This window comes from Durotheca rogersii, assembly GCF_024521655.1.
Source record: "Durotheca rogersii strain YMJ 92031201 chromosome Unknown GGS23scaffold_17, whole genome shotgun sequence".
Taxonomy (NCBI): Eukaryota; Fungi; Ascomycota; class Sordariomycetes; order Xylariales; family Xylariaceae; genus Durotheca; species Durotheca rogersii.
Window position 1 is genome coordinate 479,698 of NW_026251248.1, and position 21,882 is coordinate 501,579.

A 21,882-nucleotide genomic window follows, 5' to 3' on the forward strand; every position below is an offset into this window, starting at 1 on the left:
CTGACAAGGAAGCACGAATGAAGCAGGCACTCCTTGCGGCTCCTTTCGACAACACGCGGGTGCCCCTTGAATGATGCCTCGCAGGCAGGATCTCGCCTCAGCGTCGCACCTCTCGACATTGTAATGTCTACTGGAAGCTTCCGCCGTCTGTCGAGGAACTCGGTGCAGGTGTCCCTCCTCGTCCTCGGGAGGCCTCGAGTGCCTCACCTGCCTGCTGCGCTCCGTATCTATAAAGCTATTCTCTTCTTCTCCCCCCCGCCTCTCCCAGCCTCTCTTCTCCTTCACCATCGTCCTAAATCGTATCCCTCAATTTCGCTACCAGAATCTTTTTTTTCAAGGAACCTTCGACTCTATCACACGTCCGAGGTCGGCAAACTCTACGAGGCCAGATCCCCGCGACTTCGGCACGAAAACCAGCACCGAGCCGTCATGACTCGCAACAAGGATCGCCTCTACCTCGCCCTATACTCGCGAGATGTTAGCCCGCGTCTGCCGGGCGGCGAGGACGCGTAAGTTCCCCCCCCCCGGTCCCCCCCATCTCCTGGCCCACCCGGGCACGCAGACGGGTGTGCTCCGCCCGTCCGAGGTGTGCCGCGCTCACTCCCGCTCCGCACCGCAGATACCACTGGGCCTTCAACATCGGGCCCAAGCTCGTCAACGACGACAGCCTCGGCCTGCGCATCCACGTGCGCGAGAGCCTACTCCTGAGCCCGGCGGCCGACGAGGGCGGCGACGAGACCACGCTGACGCCGTCGGGCGCGTCCGCCTCGCAGGCTGCCAATCCGGACGCGGCTCCGGCGCCGGGGAATACTCTGCGGTGGGAGCTGAAGTACGAGGAGGTGCCGATCACGTGGACGCTGGGGCCGGGGTCGCTGATGGTGCGGGTGCTGGTGGGCAAGGTGCGCAGCGGGGAGCGGCTGCGGGAGGTGCTGGCGGGGGTGCCGGTGCCGGCGCCGGCGGCGGTGGGCGACGACGCGGGCGACCCCGGGCGGAGCTGCGTGGCGTGGACGGCGGCGGCGCTGGGCGCGGCGCTGGCGGACGGCCGCGCGCTCGGCCGCTCCATCGGCGCCGCCGCCGGCTGGCCCGCCGCCCGCGACCGCGCCATGTGGTACGCCGGCGCCAAGCGCGCCCAGCGCCGCTCCACCGGCTGGGCCGCCTTCGCCCCCGCCAGCATCCCCACCTGGGACATGCTCGCCGGCACCGAGGTGGTGGGGTAGAGGGGAGCGGGAGGTCCCTACCTATGCGATCGGCTGGCATTTTCTTTATTATTCATCCACACCTGCTATTATCCTTCTTCGGTTAAGTGTCTCGTCTGCGAGGACTCGTCAGGGGGGGAAACGGCACGGAATGGGGCGAAGCGGCTTGTTTAGGACCTACTTGCCTGGTTGCCTAGCGTATGTAGCCTTTCGTTGGCGTTCCGGACGGCGATTGTCGGGTTAGTTGGGCATATCTCATAGTGGTTCCTCGGGAACTCTCTCAGCTCGCTGTGAACGTGTCTCGCCTCCACCTCCCCTCCTGACCTCGCGTGGGCCCGATAAACCGCCCTCGGCCTCCCGCCTGGTCGTCTCTGCGTACACGAAAGCCATTTCCTCCCCCCTTCTCTCCTCTGAGAGTAGACATATAATCCTCGTCGAGAATCTCTCCGTCTGTGTTTTGTGCGGCACCGGAACGATGCCGTGCCGCTCACTCTCCTCCTTCTCCCTCGCCCTGTTCACCATCCATGTTTCATTCTTTATTGCTCGCCTATCACCGCCGTATAGAGCAGATGGTCCATTCACTCCTTTGTCGCCATCCTCGCTGCCGTGCATTCGTATGATGCCCATGTCTTCGTTAGAGTCTCTGTTCTCATTTGGCCCGGCTGCCATGTACAGCTGGTCGATTATGTGTATAGCTATCGTACATGCCGTTGCAGCTGTCTATTCCTGGTCATCGGCACCTCGGCCAGTTGTGGGCAGCTGTGGCTGTGTTCTTTATCCGTCTCCCCTACAGGCCCATGCTGATCCTCTTCACTATATAGAAATATATGGAGTACTCTGGTTAGCATACACGACGATTTACCGATGACGAGCGCGAGATATAAATACGGGCTCAAGGGGCGAACGAGAGTAGGGCAGGGATAAAGTGAGCCTTTTGATACGTACTGCGTAGGTATATGACGGACGAATTACAACATATAAAGCACAATCCGGGCGCGTGTATGCAGACGATGGAAATATAACGTGCTAATAGACTCGGGTATTAATCGCCAAATTATGCTACGCGCCCCCTCCGCAGTCCAGACCAAACACCTCCCTCCCCGCCCGTACCCGTTCCCTTACCCATTAATAGCACGATATGCAAACGACAAGCTTACGCGTAAGGGGATCGACAGGCCAACAGACATACTCGCCTACACCGCCGAACCGGCGGGGCGGGGCCGCCGTCGCCGGCGCTCGCGGCTTCTACTGCGTGATCCTACCTCAGCTCGTGCCGTGCAAGCCAAGAGAGCGGCATGTCGCCAATCGCCAGCTCGCTGGCTTTTCTGCGAACGCCCCGCCCGTCGGTATCAGCTGCGCGCTCCGGCCGGGTAGGCAGGCCCGAAGGGGAGCGAGATTAGAAACTCATGAGATCTGCGCAACACGTTAGCGGGGCTATGCGCGGGATGTGTCCGCGCGGGTAGGGCAGAAAAGAGAAGAGAAAAGAAAAAAAAAGCTCACCTCGGCCGAACAAGCCCCGCTTCGCCCAGTCCATGGCCATGAGCATGCGGGTGCGCACGCCGACGCTCTGGGCGAAGTAGACGCTGCGCCAGGCGTAGACGGCCCAGAGGCCGCCGGCGGCGCGCCAGCCGCCGCCGAGGTCGAAGACGGCCGAGTTGCCGACGTAGGCGAGGCTGCCGAGGTGGCGGTAGGCGAAGGCGGGGTGGCAGGCGTCGTCGAGGTCGCCGTCGCGGACGTCGTTGGCGGCGAGCCCGGGGGCGGCGCGCGCCAGGCGGTTGAGCTTGCGCGCCAGGTACACGCCCTGCTGGTTCGCGCGCTGCGCCGTCGCCGGCAGCGACGTCAGCTGGCTGTCGATCTGCCGCAGCAGCTCGCGCAGCTCGCCCAGGTCCAGCGTCCCCGACCGGTCCCGGTCGAACTGCGCGAACAGCCGGTCCAGCCGCCGCAGGTGCGCCCCCGCCTGCGGGAACCGCCGCCGCGCCTCCGCCGCCACCGCCCGCCACTCCCCGAACCCCAGCTCCACCGCCTCCGGGTCCCGCCCCAGCCGGAACGCCCGCCCCCGCAGAAACGCCACCACGCTGTCCGCCACGTTGTTCTGCACCGTCGCGCAGTCCCCGATCGCGTACACGTCGCCCATCGGCGTGCCGCTGAGCCGCAGGTGCGCGTCCGTCTCGAGCGCGTGGCGGTTGTTCTGCGCCGCCGGGCCGAGCTTCGCCGCGATGCGCCGGCACAGCTCGCTCTGCGACACGCCCGTCGACCAGAGGCAGAAGCCCATGGGCAGCTCCTTGGTGACGATGGTGCCGTCGTCGGCCCGCTGGGTGAAGACGATGCGGTCCGGGTGCACCTCCTTGACGCGCGAGTTGACCAGCACGTCGACCTGGTCGCGCGCGAACCGCTCCTCGGCGTACCGCGACAGCGTCTCGTCGTACGTGTTGAGGATGTGGCCGCGGCTCTGGATCAGGTGCACCGAGATCTCGTTGCGCAGCAGGCGCGGGAAGCGCTTTGACAGGTCCTCATTGAGCAGGTCGAAGAGCTCGGCGGCGAACTCGACGCCGGTGGGGCCGCCGCCGCTGACGACGAAGGAGAGGAGGCGGCGCCGCTCGTCGTCGGGCGTCGTCGGGAGGCAGGCGAGCTCGAGGTTTCTCATCACCCGGTTCCGGATCATGCGGGCGTCGTTGATGTCCTTGAGCAGGAAGCAGTTCTCGAGGCCCTTGACCCCGTACGGGTTCGTCACCGACCCGACCGCGATAACCAGCTTGTCGTACGGCACGTAGAACCGTACCTCCTCGCCCCTCGCGTCCGTCTGCGACACCTCCACCAGCTTATGCGAGAAATCCACGTCCTCGGCCGACGCCCGGAGGAAGGACCCGCCAACCCTCGACAGGATCCTGCGGATGGGCTCGACCAGACTGCGCATCTCCAGGGTCCCGACCGTCGCGGAGGGGAGCATCGGCGTGAATAGGAAGTAATTATTGGGACTGATCACGGTCACGTGATAGTCTCCGGGCTTGAGCTGCTTCAGCAGGGCGACGCTCCCCCAGCCGCCACCCAGGATGACGAGGTGTGGCTTAGTCTTCCTCTGCCTGGACTCCTCCGTCTCGTCGTCGTCAAGCAGGGCCTCTACGATGGGGAGGTTCTTGGGCCCGCCGCGGCGCGGGTTGAGGGCTGCCTCGGAGACGTGGCAGTCGCCGAGAGTCGACGACGACTCCTCGTACGTCGTCGAGTCGTATATGAAGAAGGCGGCTAGCAGCGCGCCCATGAACCCGAACCCCGTGCCGACCACAGCGGCGGTGCGGTATAAGAAGTTGAGGACAGCCGATCGTCCCTGCGGGAGCGGTCTCCCTGACAGCGCGCGGGCGAGGAGTCTCGACGGGAAGAGCGGTGGCACAGCTCCCCTGGCGAGGGTATTCGGTCGAGAGGTGGTGCCAGATCGGCGAGCGTGGACGCGGACATGGCTCTGTCTTAGGACCGGGTACGAGGATGATAAGAGGTTGCAGCTAGGAAGAAGTCCCCGGGGGCCAACGCGACGGCCCATAGCGGCGGCGGCGCGCAGCTGCGACGACATGGTACGGTATGATGATTATTCGGCTGCGTTCAAGCCCAGTTCCGAAGATGAGAAAGGGGAGAGGGAGGAGGAGGGTATCACAAAGGAAGGACTACGCATACATCAAGCATAAGAAAGGGGGAGGTCACATAGCGAACGAGGGGACGGTATGCATTAGGTAGCTGAGCAAAGCAGATGAAGCGGTGATGTACGTAGGGGACTGTCTCTCCCTCGTGCTCCCAATTGGCTGTAAAAGAGGGGAGGTAAACAAGCGAAGGTCGGCGGGCAGGTCGAGGTGGAAGAAGGGCGGGCGAGGATGAAGAGAAATAAAGTGCCGGGCTGGGAGAGGAGCGATGTGAGGTGGGAAAGGAGAGATGGGTCGATGGACCCGACCGACTACGACGACATAGCGATATGGGCTGGAGTGGGAGTTGGACGTAGGCAATAAGGAGGCGTGGGCGGCGTGGGCGGCGTGTGCGGCCATGTACCGATGTATCGCCGTACTCGGTTGGCGTGGTTGGGCGTTTCCGGCGCTTCCCCTTGGACGAGCTGCCCTTAGGTCAGGCCAGGCCACCTTATCGGCGGGCATTTTCTCCCCTGTGCTAATCTATCGCCCATGGCGTCATACCCGCAAGCACGGAACCCCGATCGCCGGTGTCGCTTGGCGTGCGCGCTCCGAGTTCCAGGTCAGCCCCGCAACCCGCACCCAGCGTCGCTACAGGAAAAAGGAGCAGAGAAATATCACCAGGTGGGCGTTGACGGGATCGACTTGAATGGATTCGGTATCAATCTTCATGTTCTTTCTTTTTTCTCTGGGAGGAAAAATCAAGTTGCCCAGGTCGGACAGGTCAACTTGGACAGGACGCGGCGTTGAAATACCCAAGGATCTTCAAGAACCCCTTCCCCCCCTATCCTGGCGTTGGCTGACCCGAGCAGGAAAAAAATCGGCATGGCGGGGTTTCCGACGCAGCCGAGTTGACACACAGCTGTGGGTGGCACAATGGCCGTGCGACGTGTGCCCGTTATCCACATGAGATATTTTCTTCTTGCCGTCTTCGGTGTTCGTTCTACTCTGGTAGGGATTACCTACATGTACCCTGGACGCTATATGTCAAAGTCCTTGTAGGTCCACTTCTCCGTGAGCTTAGTCTTGGCCTGCTTCTTGAACGGTATCCTGCCCCTGACTTCCATCCTGCCTCGCAGCAACAAGCTCCGGTACCGATCTTTCAGCAGGTTTCCCTCGGGCTTGAGGAGACGCAGCGAGTCCTGCAGCTCGTCCGGCAGGACCAGTTCCAGGTCCTTCTCTGGGAGCTTAAATTTCCCCAGCTGGCGTCGTCGGAGCACCTCCTCATTGTCGTCGGTGCTGCCCTCGCTGTCTTCGGCCTTGGCTACCGCGAGCGTTCGCTCTCGTTCGCGTTCCGATATCTCCTTGGCGATTCGCCTGATCTGCTCGAGCTGAGCCTTGCGCACCTTGGTTTTGGCTTCGTGTTTCGCTCGCCGCTCCTCTTCTTTCCGTCGCTGGATTCTATTCCGCTGCGCCTTGGTCTTGCGCTCGGGCCGCTTCGTGCTGGCCTTGAGCTCCTCGCCGCCGCTCTGGAAGCCCTCCCATTCCGAGTCGTCTTCCCACTCGGACAGGTCCGCCCGCGCTTCTGCGGCTTCCGCTTCGGCCGCCGATCTAGCCGCTGCTTCTTGCTTGACGCGCTCCGCTTCTTCGGCCGCCAGACGTTGTCGCTCGGCCTCGACGGCCTTGTTAGATGCTTCGACGTACCGAGCCTCGTAATCTGTGAACACGGGGTTGTAACTGTAGCCGCCAGTAGGTTTTGGCACAGCCTTGGGCATCTTGCCACTCGCCAGCAGTGATATCGGCTTCTGCGATAATGATTTAGGGGCCTTTTTCTTTTCGTCCCTCGTATCTACTAACACCTCCGGCTCGGGTTTGGCCACGGCTCCCCATGCATCATACGACGCATCGCTGACTTCGACGGTAGATTCGTGGTGGCCATCGGCAACTTTGCGCAGTCGATTGAGCTCCTTGTGCGTGACGTATCCTGTTCGTAGTCGCTTCGCCGGGATAACACCGTCCGAGGTTTTATCTCCTGGACGCTTCCGTAGAGAGACTGCTGGCACGGCCGAGCGTGCGGAAATGATCTCGTCGGCTTTTAGGGGCTTCGAGGTATGCTCTGGGAACTGCTTCGGGAGTGAAGAGTCGCCGACCGTGTCGATGACGAAGAGCTCATCCGAAGGCCGATCAGCGAGAATACCACTGGAGCGGCCAGGTCAGTCAAAAAGCTAGCGAGGGGCGCGCAGGGAAGCATGAGCGCACGCACCCTTTGATGATCTCCTCGTTCAACTCGTCGAGGCCCTTCTCGACTTCGGTAACGTCGACGTTCTTCCTCCAGGCCTTCTTCCCCTTCCTCGAGGGCTGCTTGTATGTCGCGGGGGCCGCGGTTGACCCCTTCAGGGGCTGGATGACCGGCATCTTTGGCGATATTGACGTGCGGAATGGTGGACTTTGTCGGTATGGGGATGGTCGCAGCCCAAAACGGCACCTGAGGACGGAGGCGGATGCGTCTATCTGAGAATTTTCGCTGGGTAATGTTGGTTATCGGTTATCGGCGCGCGGGTGGGCATCTGATAAGACTAGTTCGGCTTATCTCGCTCCCTTAGCTCCTCCAACGTTGGGTTTGGCCGTTTGGTTTGGTAAGCCAGGACGGGGTTGGGTTGGGTGGAGGCTGTGGGGTCACCGAAGCTTGCAGACAGGCGGTCGAGAGTCGGTAAGTCGGCGGGTCGGCGATATTTTGATTGGTCGCCTCCCTGGTAGACTTGAGATGGTACTATACCTTAGGTACCTACCTACCTTAGGTAGTACGTAGCAGGTACCTATAGTGCCTAACATTCTAGGTACATGGTAGGTATACCTACACGTAGGTACATTTCGTTATCGATTGCCGTTGGCAGCCGTCGAGCAGCCCCGTCCATCCAAGCATCCGGTCATCCCCATCAGGCTTGATCTGCTGTCGCCAGTCGAATCGGGTCGTCAACGCCTGTGACGATTCCACCTTACCCAGCTAAATGTACCTGCCTCCAGAGACCGCCTCCTTTTTGCGGTAAGGTAGCAAAGAACAACTCTACAGTGCATACCGACTTACTCTGCCTTTCTCTCCGACTCTGTCTCCCTCTCTCTCCGTAGCACCTCGATACCATCCACCCTTCTTCCTGCCTCTCTGCCACCGGGGACAAAGCCCAAAGAAGCCGGGGGGGAAATACAACAACCCGGATAGCTTATTATTTATTTTCCTTCTATTTTGCCTTAATACTTTCTCTCTTCTTCTATCTCCCTGCGACCCTCCGTCTTGGTCCTATCCCAACCAACCCGGCTCCCGCCTCGTCCTCGTCCATACCGCCTCCGCCAGTTTCGGTCAGCCCGCGACGGGACTACCCTTCTTCAATAGTATCCTCAGCTACTACGACCAACGGCAGCGAGAAACGTACCTAGAAAGCAACCCCTCAGCCCGACAAAATGGCACAGGCCGGAGGAGCAGGAGGGTCATACAACAACCCGCTGAAGAAATTCAAGTAAGCCGCCCAGCAACATCCCGAATAGACTCTGCTGCTGACTTCGGATAGGCTCGTCTTCCTTGGCGAACAAAGCGGTATGTAGTGTGCCCCGCCCCACTGTCGCCCTGTACACGACGCATGCCCATACGTGAGCGACGATGGCTTCGGCGATGGTTGCAGTCCGTAGTGCTTGGCTAAAACGGCTAACTTTGCACCCTCACTCAGTTGGAAAGACGTCCCTGATAACGCGCTTCATGTACGATTCCTTCGACAACATGTACCAAGCTACCATTGGTATCGATTTCCTCTCCAAGGCAAGTTGGCATGGCTGCATGGGACGACGGAGGTGCGATGAAGCTCGGCTAACCGACGCGCCGTAGACGATGTACCTGGAAGACCGAACGGTGCGACTACAGCTCTGGGATACGGCTGGTCAAGAACGATTTAGGAGTTTGATTCCGTCATACATTCGAGATTCAAGTGTCGCGGTGGTTGTCTACGATATCTCAAGTACGGTTCATCACCCCCACATACTCTCACCACCCCAGTGGGTATCGGCAGACCGCGAGAGGCTAACACGGAAGGACAGATGCGAAGTCGTTCCAGAACACCAAGAAGTGGATCGACGACGTGCGCGCAGAGCGCGGTAACGATGTGATCATCGTGCTGGTGGGCAACAAGACGGACCTCAACGACAAGCGGGAGGTCACCACGGCGCAAGGCGAGGAGGAGGCTAAGAAGAACAACCTGATGTTCGTCGAGACGAGTGCGAAGCTTGGCCACAACGTCAAGAGCCTTTTCCGGAGGATAGCGCAGGCTCTCCCCGGCATGGAGGGCGCCGACGCCGCTGCACAGGCATCGTCACAGAGTATGTCGACCCTCAGATGCATATACATCCTCCCCTACAACACAGCCGGGGGTGAAAGGAGAGATTGGACCAGCCGAGGCTAACAGAACCCTACAGTGATCGATGTCAAGACCAATGCGCCTGCCTCTCAGCAGGAAGGATGTTCGTGCTGAAGCAGAGAAGGTGGCCGAGACGGCACGACCCCATTTACGAGAGAGAGGAGAATAGAACGAAACGGGAGGATGGGAAGGATGGGGAGTATGTGGCAACTATGCTGCCGCCGCCCCTGCTGCTGCCACTCGCACAGCGGGGCGACACGCGAGGAGTGGGCAGAGCAGATTCTGTGCATAGCGAATGGGCCAGCAAGAGATGTTGTACTATACGGGAGTCATCTCACGAGACGAAGCCACGAGAGAACCGGGGAACCGACGATTGCAAGTACGACGTTTAGTATAAGTAATATCTGTTATCTTTCCGCGCGCCTACCTCCTTATCGGTGTCGGCCGTCGACGCCAAACGAGCGCAGAAGCATCTACGTGGTAGGGGGTACGAGATGTGGCACTGGCCAGCTGGAGCTAATATTGTAGGGGTAAACATTTATCATCTCCGCACGATGCGACGCAGCCATGAAATTTAAATGTTGAGTGTTGTTATATCTAAGCGACTCGAGCCTCTATCACACGGTACTAGCCTCCATATGCCATGCGATCGCATACCACTAGAGCGAGAGTAGATTCCTTCCCGTCTCCTCTTTTTTTCTTTCGTTTGCCACTCCCCCATATTACAACCAGCACGATAAAGAAGACTATGACCGGGAGTCTATCCGGAACAAGGGTTCGCGAGCCGTCCGCCGTGTTAATGACGCTACCGTCTCGACTGCGGCAGTCCGTACCTACGTACACCAACTACACCTCATCGTCTTGCGGACCGAGCCAACCTCGCTCTGCCCTCACCCTAGCGTCTCCACCTCGCCATCCGGTCGGCCAAAGTACGCCTTGACGGGGCGCACGCCCTCGGCGTCAGGGCCTTGGGCTGCGGCAGTGGGGCCGTCGAGCCCGGCGAATATGCCGACCTCGAGGACGCCGAAGACCTGGCGGATGCGGGCGAGCAGGGCGTCGGGGGTCCAGCGGCCGCGGGCGGGGTCGAGCTGGTCGGCCTCGGCGTTGAGGAGCAGGGCGGGGAAGGGCGCGTCGACGATGTAGTTGTGGTTGTCGGTGACGAGGGGCGCGGGGGCGGCGCCATCGGCGGCGGCAGGGACGGTGCGGATCGTGGGGTCGACGCTGCCGAGGCGCGCGAGCTCGCGGCGGGCGTACTCGGCGGCGGCGGGGGCGACCTCGACGGGGACGTAAGCCCAGTGGGTGAGGAGGCGCGGGGCGCGCTTGCGCGAGTCGGCGACGCAGACGAAGCGGCGCGCGAGCCGCGCGACGAGCTTCTCCTGGAACAGGCACGCGCCGCCGCCCTTGATGCAGTTGAGCTCGGGGTCGACCTCGTCGGCGCCGTCGAAGTAGATGTCGATGGGGCGGTGGGGGACGTTCTCGGCGGCGGGGCTGGGCGCCGGGCCCGGCTCGAGCGCGAGCAGCTCCGGCACCGACAGCGCCGTCAGCCCCGCGCCCCGCACCAGCGCCGCCGACCCCGCGCCCGTCGGCACGAACCGCATCCCGCTCGTCACGCCCGGCCCTAGCCCCGCGATCGCCTCGACCACGTACGCGATCGTGCTCCCGCTGCCGATCCCCACGTACCGGAAGGTCGCGTCGAAGTTCTCCGCCACGGCCTGGACGCAGGCCGCGCGCTTGGCCGACTCGATCAGGCTCGTGCTGGCGGATGCCATGGCCGCGGTGGTAGTTGAGAAGTAAGAGGACGGGATGGCGGTTACGGCAAGGGAAGTTGGGTAACGAGGCGATGGCAGACGGACGGAGGTGCTATAGCTACGGGGGTGGTGGGCTGGTGGTGAAGCTGAGCAGAGGTGCTGGGAGGTGGCAGGATGGAAAGAGACGGCGAACGCGGAGGCGGGGAGGCCTCTTAATAAAGCACGCGGTCCGGCGAGATATCGGGGCCACGCTGGCGATGACGACGTCGATGTTACCCTCGCGGCGGCGATGCGCATAGGAGCCAGGCTCATGAAACCCGATCTACGGCGTCGAGGCGGGTTGGCACGTAGCTATTGGTCGAGGGCTCGCGATCTACCGGGTTGCTGCCGCCGCTTACCGCTGGAGGATGTGATGGGGGGGGGGGGTTGCGTGGTGTAGATCGATGTCGGCCGCGGAGGGGCTCTTGTATCTGGGATGTCACAGCGTAGCGATTAACTACCCGGTGCCTGCGGTGGTGGTGTGGTGGTGGTGTGTGAGGGAAATTGAAGCTGTCGAGCTTCGTGCCCCTCCAACTGACTGGGTGGTGGTGGTGGCGGGGTGGATGCACAGGTGGTGTGGTAGTGGCACATTGCAAGAGGTACATGCCTCACGCGCGGTACAATACTGTTGATGTAAGTACCTGGCCTACCTACGGTGACGGTCCTGCTAGCTCTATGACGTGCGTTGTATGGGTGAGCGGGCCTTCCTTCCTTCCATGCGTTTGCTGCGGAGAGTTCCTTCCCGGGAGGCTCTCGCCCCGGTCTCCGGAACCTGATGTCGCTGACTCATCGTGGGGTCTGATAGTGAGGCTTAGCCCAAGGCGGGGTTTAAGTAGGTGGCTTAAGCGTAGCTCTCTTGTCTAAGAGATTAAGTTGGCCGGCGGCTTTGATGCTGTAACTCGCTCACTGACACCGTCTCGAACAGATGCCACTCACGTGGTCCGGCTATCGGTGTTTGAAATGTACCTACCTATTAGGTTAAGCGGCATTGGCCGGTTAGCTGGGTACTTAGACACGGCCGACGACGCATCTCGAATAGCGTCGGACAAGGTGCCTGAACATCATGTCTCAAGATACCTAGGTAATAGCCCCGGCGCCTCGTGAGAGCTGGGGCACCACGGCATGTCGCAATTGTTGGACGAGCTCTGCAAGATGCGGCATGTTGACAGCTCCAGAGTCATCTTCGTCATCGTACCGGTTGAGGATGGCAGCTCAGCGGCTCTCGGCCGCCCAATTCGGTCGGCTGCACACGCATCTGTGATTGGACGGCCAAGTGTGGCGTCGCGCCCCGATTCCCGGATCCAGATGATGCAAGGGGCTGCCCGGCACTGTGGTTGGCCAACAGTGGCGTTGTCTGACAAAAGGTCGGACGCCATTGGCGAGCCGACCGTGGAGGTGGAGAACGGCTTCGCAGGGCTTGTGAAGGTCTCACTGACTAAAGCGATGGCGTGATCGTAGTCGATGACGGACCAATTCCCATTTTGCGGGGCGTCGAAAAACCTCCCTACTCGGGGTCTGTCGGGGACTGGCTGGCCGCTGGTGGGATGAAGCAGCAGAGCGGAGGGGGAGGGGTTTAGATCGCGACGACAGCTTCTCGCTACCCCTTTAGACCTTGTTAGTGCTGCCTCGAACGGCTCGCCATCCTCTCGTCCTAGCATCCATTCCCACTTCCCACTTCGACAGTCTCTGGCCCCCGTCTCTGGCCCCGCCCTCTTGCTCATGTCCGGCAGAATTTTATTTCTCGGCGGCTGATTTACTATATGTGTAGTCGGGGCCATCGTCGACACCACCCTCACCATGTCGTTCCTCTTCGGAAAGGCAGACTCTCCCTCCAAGTCGGAGTCGAATATGGCGACGGCACAGCACACCCGGATTCGCACGCCCGAGGAGGCAGGTGAGTAGCTACGACAGCGTCTCTTATCGTCTACCTCTATACATGTTCTGCTGTGCATATAACCATCTGTTATTCGACATATCATGCTGTGCTCTTCTTTGTCTAGACTTCCTGTGTCCCCCGTCCCATGTGCCCCGCCAACATCAGCATCTCGACTCTATCATGAGACTGCCCACCACGCACCACCGGCTTTCGCCGTGAATCTATTCATATACTACTATATATAGTTCCTGTAGCTAGTAGCGGAGGCCTGAAGCTGACATTATCCTGTCCTTCCAGTGGCGCACATCGCATACCTCGCCAGCGATGTCGTTGTTTCCGTCCAACCCTCGCACGCCCGAGACTCGGCCTTCTCGTCCCACCTCAAAAGATATGCTGCCGCAAAACGACCTAGCTTGGTCTCGAAGGGTGAGGACCGGATACCTGAGGTATGCTGCTCCTAGAGTCAGCTGTCATGTCTGGCTTGTCACAGGAACTGACCCATCGGCGCCAGATACAAACGATCAGACACAACACCGACCCCCTTCTCTCCGTATTCTCCCCAATTCGACACGGCCGCTTGACCTCCGTGACTGCCACTTCCGCCGTCCTTCTCCCATCTATAGCGCACCTATACAAACTAGCAAATTACCCAGTCGTCATCCACGTCTCCCTGACTCCCGCCCCATTCCCCGACTACTCTGCCATAACCGCGATCAGGAACTCGGGATGGACTTTTATACAATCCGAGTCGCTCCAGGAAGCCCACGATATAGCCATCACGGCGCATGCTCTAGCTATTCAGTCCGGAAAGGGCGTCATCCACTTCTTCGACCCGACCTCGTCCTCACGCGACAAGCCCATCGTCGCCGAGGAGGCTGAATTATTTCGCGAGTTGGTCAATATCGACGACGTCCGCCGATTCCAGGCTAGCTCAGTATCAGAGTCGGGTATATATGCCGATGACGGCAGAGTCGTTGTCGCTTCAGAGCAACCGGAAAGGCGCCCAAGTCATGCTGCGAACGGCTTGGCAGACTCTGCTATTCTCAGTGCGGCCTCGAAGGCAGCCTCCTCGGAGGGCTCAGATAAGTCCAGTCAGCGGAGCAATTCGAGCGCTCCACCTAGCGTCTCGTCGGCGACAACGATTGAAACCTCGCCATCTCTCGTGAGCTCCGAAGATATCTACAAATATGCTCTTGCCATCTGGGCCGAACTCCGGGCCTCGACTGGCCGCAGTTACCATGCTTTCGAATGGTCCGGCCCGGCGACGGCAGAAAAGGCAATCTTCATATTTGGTTCCGACGCAGGCCTGTTTGGTGAGGCGCTGGATGAGGCCAAGCCAACCGATATATACGCCAAGGCTGGCATGATTACGGCGAGATTATATCGGCCGTGGCTCGGATCTAAACTTCTCGACGTCATCCCCAAATCTGTGAAGCGCATCGCCGTTCTGGAGCAGATTTCGCGCAAGACGACGAGATGGGGCCCTCTATTGATCGATGTCCTGACCACAGTGAAGACCGGCCTTGGGGGCGTGGAGATCGTGGTCGGCCATCAGTTGGGCTACATCGCTCCCGACACCATCCACCAAGCTTTGAGGGGCATTTTTCAGAACCTAGCATCCGAGAAGCCTGTTCAAAATCTCGAGGTCGGGAAGACGAGCAGACCGCAAATTGACAAAAATTACGGCTTGGAGCAGCCAAAGCTGGAGACGGCATATACGAAGATTCTTGATCAGCTGTTCGGCAACCGAGTCTATATAGCGAACGCGCTCGATTCCAACAATGCTGGTATTTCGTCCACGGTAGCGGCGAGCCCCGAATTCGGATTTGGTTCCCTCCTCGCACGAAAAGAAAGCCGCCAAAGGTTCATCGGGCGGGTCAAGCAAGCTGCTGCCACTGGATCCTTCATCACCGAACCCCCTGTCAACTGGCTTGCAAAGTGGGCAGCGAGCGCCGAGGACGCGAAAAAGGCTGGCGAGATTGCGGATGATGTTATCTCACGGCTCGAGACTGATGGATCTTCGATTGCGCGGGAACTCCTATCTAACAAGGGCCTGTTCAGAAAAGAATCGTTGTGGCTCGTAGGATCTGACGCGTGGTCATACGATCTCGGAAATTCCGGCGTGCACCACGTCTTGGCCTCTGGGGAGAATGTGAACTTGCTCATCATCGACTCGACGCCATATTCTGACCGAGCAGCTGCAGACGCGGCCCGACGAAAGAAGGATATAGGCTTATATGCCATGAGCTTTGGCAACGCTTATGTTGCTTCTACCGCCGTGTACAGTTCGTACACTCAGGTCCTGCAGGCTATGCTCGAGGCCGACCAATTCAACGGCCCTTCCATTGTGCTCGCATATCTACCTTACTTCAGCGAGCACGACTCTCCCCTTGCCGTTCTACAAGAGACGAAGAAGGCTGTAGACCTCGGCTACTGGCCGCTCTATCGGTGGAACCCCGAGAACGAGAACAAGGGGGAACCGAACTTCTCCTTAGACTCCGAGCGGGTCAAAAACGAACTCAAGGAATTCCTGGCAAGAGACAACAAACTAACCCAGCTAATGCGGCGAGAACCGGTGTTTGCTGCGAATCTATCACAAGATTTTGGGACGGAGGTGCGCGCCCAGCAGAAACGGAAGGCTCGAGACGCGTACGATCAACTCTTGGAGGGTCTCTTCGGCGCTCCTCTCACAATCTTATTTGCTTCTGACAACGGCAATGCCCAGTCGGTAGCGAAGCGGCTCGGAAATAGAGGTCGTGCTAGAGGCCTCAAGACGATTGTGATGGCCATGGAAGACTACCCCGTCGAAGACCTCCCGAAGGAGGAGAATATCGTTTTCATCACCTCAACCGCCGGCCAGGGAGAATTTCCCCAAAACGGAAAACCTTTCTGGGACGCTGTCAAGGACAACACCGACCTTGACCTCGCGTCTGTCAACTACTCGGTTTTCGGCCTCGGCGACAAGCACTACTGGCCACGGAAAGAGGATAGGGTTTACTACAACAAACCCGCCAAGGATCTCGACCGACTACTGGCGAATTTCGGCGGAAAGCAGCTGTCAGAAATAGGGCTAGGGGACGACCAGGACCCCGATGGGTATCAGACTGGGTACTCGGCCTGGGAGCCTAAGATCTGGCAGGCACTTGGTGTTGCCAATGTTGAGGGTCTCCCGGAGGAGCCACCGCCACTCACGAACGAGGATATCAAGCTGGCGTCAAACTACCTCCGAGGCACCATCGTCGAAGGTCTAAACGATACTTCCACTGGCGCTATCTCTGCGGCCGACTCGCAGCTTACGAAGTTCCACGGAACATACATGCAAGATGACCGAGATGTTCGCGACGAGCGCAAGGCGCAGGGTCTGGAGCCAGCGTACTCGTTCATGATTCGCTGCAGGTTGCCGGGCGGTGTCGCCACACCAAAACAATGGATTCAGATGGACGATATTAGCACAAGCCTCGGCAACGAAACCATGAAGCTCACTACCCGGCAGACCTTCCAGTTCCACGGTGTGATCAAGGGGAAGCTCAAGCCAGCTATGCAAGCTATCAACCGAGCTCTCCTGACTACCATAGCGGCCTGCGGTGATGTTAACAGAAATGTCATGTGCAGTTCGCTTCCCGCTCAATCTCGGTTCCACGACCAGGTATGGGCTTCCTCTAAGAGGATTAGCGACCACCTTCTCCCGTCCACCACCGCCTACCACGAAATTTGGCTCACGGACGACAACAACGAGAAGACGCAGGTCGCCGGTAACGCCGTGCAGGATTTCGAGCCTCTATACGGACCGACCTATCTCCCTCGAAAATTCAAGATCACGATAGCTGTCCCGCCTCACAACGACACGGATGTTTATGCTCACGATATCGGCCTAATCGCGATAAAGGGCGACGATGGACAACTGGTCGGCTTCAACCTCCTCGCGGGAGGAGGCATGGGTGCGACGCATAACAACAAGAAGACGTATCCTCAGACCGGTCGCATGATGGGTTTCGTCACGTTGGACGAAGTTCATATTGCGTGCGAGAAGATTATGCTTGTTCAACGGGATAACGGCGATCGCAAGAATCGGAAGCACGCTCGCCTAAAGTATACCATCGACGATCTCGGTGTCGATGTCTTCCGCTCTAAAGTGGAGGCTCTATGGGGCAAGTCCTTCGAGCCGGAGCGTCCATTCCACTTCAAGAGCAACATCGACACCTTCGGCTGGCAAAAGGATGAGACTGGCATGAATCACTTCACCTTCTTCATCGAAAACGGCCGTATCGAGAACACGGCCGACTTTCAGATGAAGACCGGTCTGCGGGAAATCGCCAAAATCCACAAGGGCGAGTTCCGGTTGACGGGAAACCAGCACCTGATCATGAGCAATGTTGCCGACGAGGACGTTCCGCGGCTGGACGAGCTCATGAAGAAGTACAAGCTTGACAACATCCAATTCTCCGGCTTGCGCCTCAGCTCGTCGGCTTGCGTCGCTTTCCCGACCTGCGGTCTGGCGATGGCGGAGAGCGAGCGGTACCTCCCCGAGCTCATCACCAAGCTTGAGGGTTGTCTCGAGGAGAACGGCTTGGGGAAGGAGTCGATCGTGATGCGTATGACGGGGTGCCCCAACGGGTGCGCCCGACCGTGGCTGGCAGAGGTTGCCTTCGTCGGCAAGGCTTTCGGCGCCTACAACATGTATCTGGGCGGCGGGTACCACGGCCAGCGCTTGAACAAACTGTACCGCTCCAGCATCAAGGAGGACGAGATCCTGGCCATCATGAAGCCTCTACTCAAGCGGTACGCGCTCGAGCGCGAAGAGGACGAAAAGTTTGGTGATTTCTGCATCCGAGCGGGAATCATCGTGGCCACGAAGGAGGGGCGAGATTTTCATGATAATGTAAGTTAACCATTTCCCCGCCCCCATCTCTATTTGGTGGGTGATTTGTTAACGGTGTGTAGGTTGCCGAGGAAGATTTGGAAGACGAATGACGAAGACATGTTTTACGACGTTGAAAAGAAGAAAATGGATTCTCTATGGATTGTCTACGCATTGCATACAGAACTGGCGTTTTTACTTAGGGCAGATATATATCCTTATACACGGATTTCGTGTGTGGTTGTGCTTACCACCGGGGGGCACAATGGCATTCCTGCTGTTCAGAAGCGTAGCCGGCGACGGGCAAGTCATCTCCGTACCCCGATAGGAGTAGCTAGAATACAGAAAACGGCACCGATTTTTTTATTAAAAAAAAGGAAGTTGTCTACTACCTATGACTGTACATCGCGACATGTGTGGGGAGGGGAGATCGAGACTAGGGATGAGACTCTGTGGACAGCTGTCGGTCAAGGCTTCTTGTGGGGGTGAGCCAACGAAAAAAAGAAACAGATCAGCGATTGTAGGTATTGCGAGCAACACCATGCTGCCGGATTTCTAGCAGGTGTTAGCCATTACTTGCTGACTTGTTCTCCCTAACCCTTTCCTCTCGCCCGGGCCAAACACTAGGATCACCATATTAGCAACCCGAGATACGTAGGTATGTGCGTTTTGGCCGGCTCGCTGCAATTGCTGCCCATCCTGCTCAAACGACCTGATCAAGCGAACTGCTCAAGCCTCGTTCGCAGTCGTCGCACTCGCTGGGCCATTGATCTCTCCCAGCGTGGCTTCGGCGGCTTAGCATCCTGTACGTGTAAACGATCGTCGTCATCGTCGTCGCTGTCGTCGCCGTCGTTCAATAATAGGTCCACGATTGCTTCGACGACCTCGTCGGCTCGTCGTCGTCCGTATCGTAGATGGCGTAGCCCTCGTCCTCGTCCTCGTCCTCGTCCTCCTCCTTCGCGGCGCTCAGCTTCACGGGAACAGCACCTCTGGCGCTAGGCTGCCTGACCTGAGATGTGCCCGGCTTCGAAGGCGTTGCCTGCGAGGTCTCTAGATGGTAGAAAGGAGCGGCCGCGCCCTGTGACTGCGTAACAACTGCCGGCGTGCTGAAGATCATCCTTTCAATCGCTTGTCGTTCAATCGTCTGAGCGACGCACACGGCTTCTTCGACGATCTGAGCGGCATTCCACTGGTTGTCGCGCCTCAGGAACAGCCACACGCTAGGAGTGTAGGTCCTAAGCCCCTCCTGAAGCAGCTCTCGCACTATCTCTGCTTCAAGGTCGCGAGGCGGTAGCCGGTAAAAGGCCTCGCGCAGACGACGTACGAAGTTCAGGAGAGTCTCGCCCTGGATTGGCAACAGCGCCGCGAACGTCGTCAGTGGCTTGTCAGGGGCTTCGTGCTTCTCCAGGACGTGGATGATAGCTCCCACGAAGGTTACCCAAGAGGGCGTCCGGTTGCGTACGCAGTTCGCAACCGGCTGGAAGTCTCCGGCTAGCTCTGTGGCTACACGGGCTGCCCAAAGCTCGTAAGGAATCAAGGCATTCCGCAGCCGGCACTGAATCTCGTCTAGCTTCCCCAGAGTCTTGTGGTCGGCCCGTACGAGACGTAGGTGTGGCGGTATCGTGACTCTGTTCTTGCTGCTGCACTTTGGGAAGTTGGCGGCGTCGCTAGGCAGTATCACTCCCGGCCACTTAGCTGCAACGATGCCTTCTCGTTGTGTTTCTGTCGTTCGACGAGGATTGGGAGGATGGTAGATGCTGGCGTTGGTCGTCCCGTTGGGGAAACGGTTTTGGCTCGTGGCGGAGCCGGCAATGGCGGCGGCAGATTGACGAAGCTCGGACTGGCTGGGCCCGTCGTTGGTGCCTTTCTCGGTGCCTCTCTGGGGCTGCTCTCGGGCGGGAGCCTCGGGGACTGGGGACGTGAACATCGCGATGGCTTCGTTTTCGTTACCGAAAAGGGTACCTAATTGATCAAGATGGCGGTCTGAGATGGCGGTCTGCCTGCAGCAAATAGCAGGTAGGTATTTGTGCGTTTTGGCTGGCTCGCTTCCCGTGATTTGCGATATTAAGTAATTAACTACAAGGAGCTAGGTAGCTGCTAGTTGACGGCTTGTTTGCCTACCTAGGTATATCAACTGGACTCAGGTGAATATTAGCCGTTTTTACAGTGAATATTGGCTTATCTCCTAGCAGTCGATAGGGCAGTTGACAGGGCAAGTCAATAGGGTGGCGGGGATCCACAGGTGTGCTGTGCCTTATCAGATCTAACCCTTGTCCAGCATTGCCGCCTTCTTGTCCCAATCATAAGGCGCCACCGCGTCCCAAGACGGGAATAGAGAGAGAGAGAGAGAGACCCTTTGCGCGAGGGAACTCCGGCGGAGTACGGAGTTGCATAGCTACATCTGGGAAAAAAACGATTCTTTTGATAGGTAAACCCCGAGGTAGAAAGAGGTGTAGTTGGTATGTACGATATATTCAATTAAGTCATTGTAGGTACGTACCATCCTTATCGATAGATATGTATTCTTTTTATCGATAAATACATACTCTCTTTATCAGAAGATACGTACTCTCTTTACGACTACCTCCCTTTGATTTATATCTACCTTCGATTTACACCTACCTTTGATTATACCTACCTTCAATTACGACTACTGTAGTGGTACGGTAGAACTAAGCCACGTAGCCTTTTCGATAAGTGCTTTTGTCGCGGAAAACGTAGACGCTTACATTACGCTTTTCGGTATGTAGGCATAGGTATAATAAGGGCTGGTTCAATTGGTACATGACAGCCTTTCATATAGGTCTCGCACCCAGATTTTCATCATTCAATCTTTAACCTATAGATGTCACAGCCTACAGCAATTTACTCCTCTCAATATGCCTTCAATTGCCATCACCCTCTAGTCGTTTCTTTTCCTTTCCCAAGCTGCCTTTACAACTGGCCGATCAACTAATTATAGCTATTTACAGCTATGATCTCGTCTAATCGGCACTAGGCCAGTTGTTGGCAGTTAGGTAGCCATCATACGTGCCTCCTACAGCGTGCCCACGCCGCTCCTCTTCACCGGTCGTGCCTTAAGGATGGAAAACTTCTATCATGGCTTCCGCAGGGAGAAGGGGGCACCAGGGCTTGGTTCTCTTGCCGAGGTTTTCTCTCATAAAAGGATCACGACGGACCTCATTCGTGCTGTCGTATTTCTAACTTTCTATCAGTGACAGTATGACAGGCTCCCAGGCATAAATAAAATAACAGCACCGTTTCTGGGTGTGAGTCTACTATTGACGACACACATACCTACATCAATACACCTACATACCTACAGCGAGTACTAGAATCGGCAGTCGGGCGACTTTTAACGCCGTTGGCGTCCTCGACCCGAATCGCAGTTGGATGCGGCGAGAGGGTGTACAACGGCCCCAGTGTGTGGATGCTCGACGGGGAATGTCCTAGGGACCTCCCCTGAGCCACTATATGATCATGCCGGAGTCTGACTCCGTCGGTGAGGCTATGGGAGTGTGGGGGTCGCAAAGGCGTGTTTAAGTTGCGGCGGACGCTCCCCTGTGTCAGAAACTAGCTGCCGGAGAGGCTGTCGGGAAACTGGACGTCGTGCGATGACGGGCGGGAGGAGGAGGAGCGGAGATGTTATACGGTCAATACAGCGGTGCGGTTCGATCGCAGTGTAAAGAGGCTCGTGGTAAACCAGAAGTAGTAACTACTACAACTACAACTACTACTACTACTATTACGACTACTACCTCTACTTATAGCTCGCGATATTCTGGAGATCAGACGTAATGGGACTAAGAGTTAACTTACACTTCGCGAGCTCTAGCATCGCTTTTAAGGGCATAGTGGAGGCCACGCTGGCGAACCTGGCCTGCTCAACGAACAGTAAGTCGTAGAGGCGGCTTAAGACTTCTATGGAGGATACGACAGCTAATAGTTACCATATTAGCGTCGGACCAGTTCCTCGAAAAGCGCTCGCATCCAACATAACCCTCTCTGTGTACCAGTATTGGCGCAAGGACTTGCCTCCGGACGCGCTCAACAAACCAATTTCGTCCTAGACGCCGATGCCGACATAAATCCGGGTTATTACCTCGTATGTTTCTTGGGATGGCTGGGTCCCCCAGAGAGAGGGGGGGTGGATCAACTGG

The 21,882-nt window shown here is 58.1% G+C and overlaps 8 protein-coding genes across 8 annotated transcripts; 4 read left to right on the forward strand and 4 right to left on the reverse strand.

The window, feature by feature from the left end:
• Positions 1–429: 429 nt before the first annotated feature.
• On the forward strand, positions 430–1,217 carry GGS23DRAFT_606178 (uncharacterized protein; the record flags this gene model as incomplete). The annotated part of the gene is made up of 2 exons (XM_051519871.1): positions 430–509; positions 620–1,217. 2 exons carry the CDS (start codon positions 430–432, stop codon positions 1,215–1,217), a joined length of 678 nt encoding a protein of 225 aa, XP_051370325.1.
• A 1,375-nt stretch (positions 1,218–2,592) lies between these two features.
• On the reverse strand, positions 2,593–4,758 carry GGS23DRAFT_598393 (uncharacterized protein; the record flags this gene model as incomplete). Its single annotated transcript, XM_051518768.1, has 2 exons — positions 2,593–2,609; positions 2,697–4,758. 2 exons carry the CDS (start codon positions 4,756–4,758, stop codon positions 2,593–2,595), a joined length of 2,079 nt encoding a protein of 692 aa, XP_051370326.1.
• A 1,083-nt stretch (positions 4,759–5,841) lies between these two features.
• GGS23DRAFT_598394 (P60-like protein) lies at positions 5,842–7,216 on the reverse strand (the record flags this gene model as incomplete). Its single annotated transcript, XM_051518769.1, has 2 exons — positions 5,842–7,000; positions 7,065–7,216. The coding sequence occupies 2 exons, from the start codon at positions 7,214–7,216 to the stop codon at positions 5,842–5,844; spliced, it is 1,311 nt and encodes a 436-aa protein (XP_051370327.1).
• Positions 7,217–7,767: 551 nt separating this feature from the next.
• On the forward strand, positions 7,768–9,773 carry GGS23DRAFT_575903 (ras family-domain-containing protein). The gene is made up of 6 exons (XM_051516822.1): positions 7,768–8,313; positions 8,365–8,390; positions 8,521–8,609; positions 8,676–8,805; positions 8,885–9,163; positions 9,260–9,773. Exons 1-6 carry the CDS (start codon positions 8,258–8,260, stop codon positions 9,313–9,315), a joined length of 636 nt encoding a protein of 211 aa, XP_051370328.1. The 5' UTR covers positions 7,768–8,257; the 3' UTR covers positions 9,316–9,773.
• A 318-nt stretch (positions 9,774–10,091) lies between these two features.
• On the reverse strand, positions 10,092–10,970 carry GGS23DRAFT_606182 (ribose 5-phosphate isomerase A; the record flags this gene model as incomplete). The annotated part of the gene is made up of 1 exon (XM_051519872.1): positions 10,092–10,970. The coding sequence occupies one exon, from the start codon at positions 10,968–10,970 to the stop codon at positions 10,092–10,094; it is 879 nt and encodes a 292-aa protein (XP_051370329.1).
• Positions 10,971–12,785: 1,815 nt separating this feature from the next.
• GGS23DRAFT_598397 (sulphite reductase hemo protein, beta subunit) lies at positions 12,786–17,835 on the forward strand (the record flags this gene model as incomplete). Its single annotated transcript, XM_051518770.1, has 4 exons — positions 12,786–12,882; positions 13,162–13,310; positions 13,376–17,743; positions 17,806–17,835. 4 exons carry the CDS (start codon positions 12,786–12,788, stop codon positions 17,833–17,835), a joined length of 4,644 nt encoding a protein of 1,547 aa, XP_051370330.1.
• A 585-nt stretch (positions 17,836–18,420) lies between these two features.
• GGS23DRAFT_142228 (uncharacterized protein) lies at positions 18,421–19,836 on the reverse strand. The gene has a single exon (XM_051511269.1). The coding sequence runs from the start codon at positions 19,647–19,649 to the stop codon at positions 18,576–18,578; it is 1,074 nt and encodes a 357-aa protein (XP_051370331.1). The 5' UTR covers positions 19,650–19,836; the 3' UTR covers positions 18,421–18,575.
• A 1,683-nt stretch (positions 19,837–21,519) lies between these two features.
• Positions 21,520–21,792, forward strand: GGS23DRAFT_598399 (uncharacterized protein; the record flags this gene model as incomplete). The annotated part of the gene is made up of 2 exons (XM_051518771.1): positions 21,520–21,616; positions 21,692–21,792. The coding sequence occupies 2 exons, from the start codon at positions 21,520–21,522 to the stop codon at positions 21,790–21,792; spliced, it is 198 nt and encodes a 65-aa protein (XP_051370332.1).
• Between the last annotated feature and the right edge of the window lie 90 nt (positions 21,793–21,882).

Coding starts and splice junctions, on each gene's coding strand:
- GGS23DRAFT_142228 (XM_051511269.1), bottom strand. CDS start 19,649: ATGTTCACGTCCCCAGTCCCCGAGGCTCCCGCCCGAGAGCAGCCCCAG.
- GGS23DRAFT_575903 (XM_051516822.1), top strand. CDS start 8,258: ATGGCACAGGCCGGAGGAGCAGGAGGGTCATACAACAACCCGCTGAAG. Junction 8,314..8,364: donor AACCCGCTGAAGAAATTCAA/GTAAGCCGCCCA, acceptor GACTTCGGATAG/GCTCGTCTTCCTTGGCGAAC. Junction 9,164..9,259: donor TGCACAGGCATCGTCACAGA/GTATGTCGACCC, acceptor AGAACCCTACAG/TGATCGATGTCAAGACCAAT.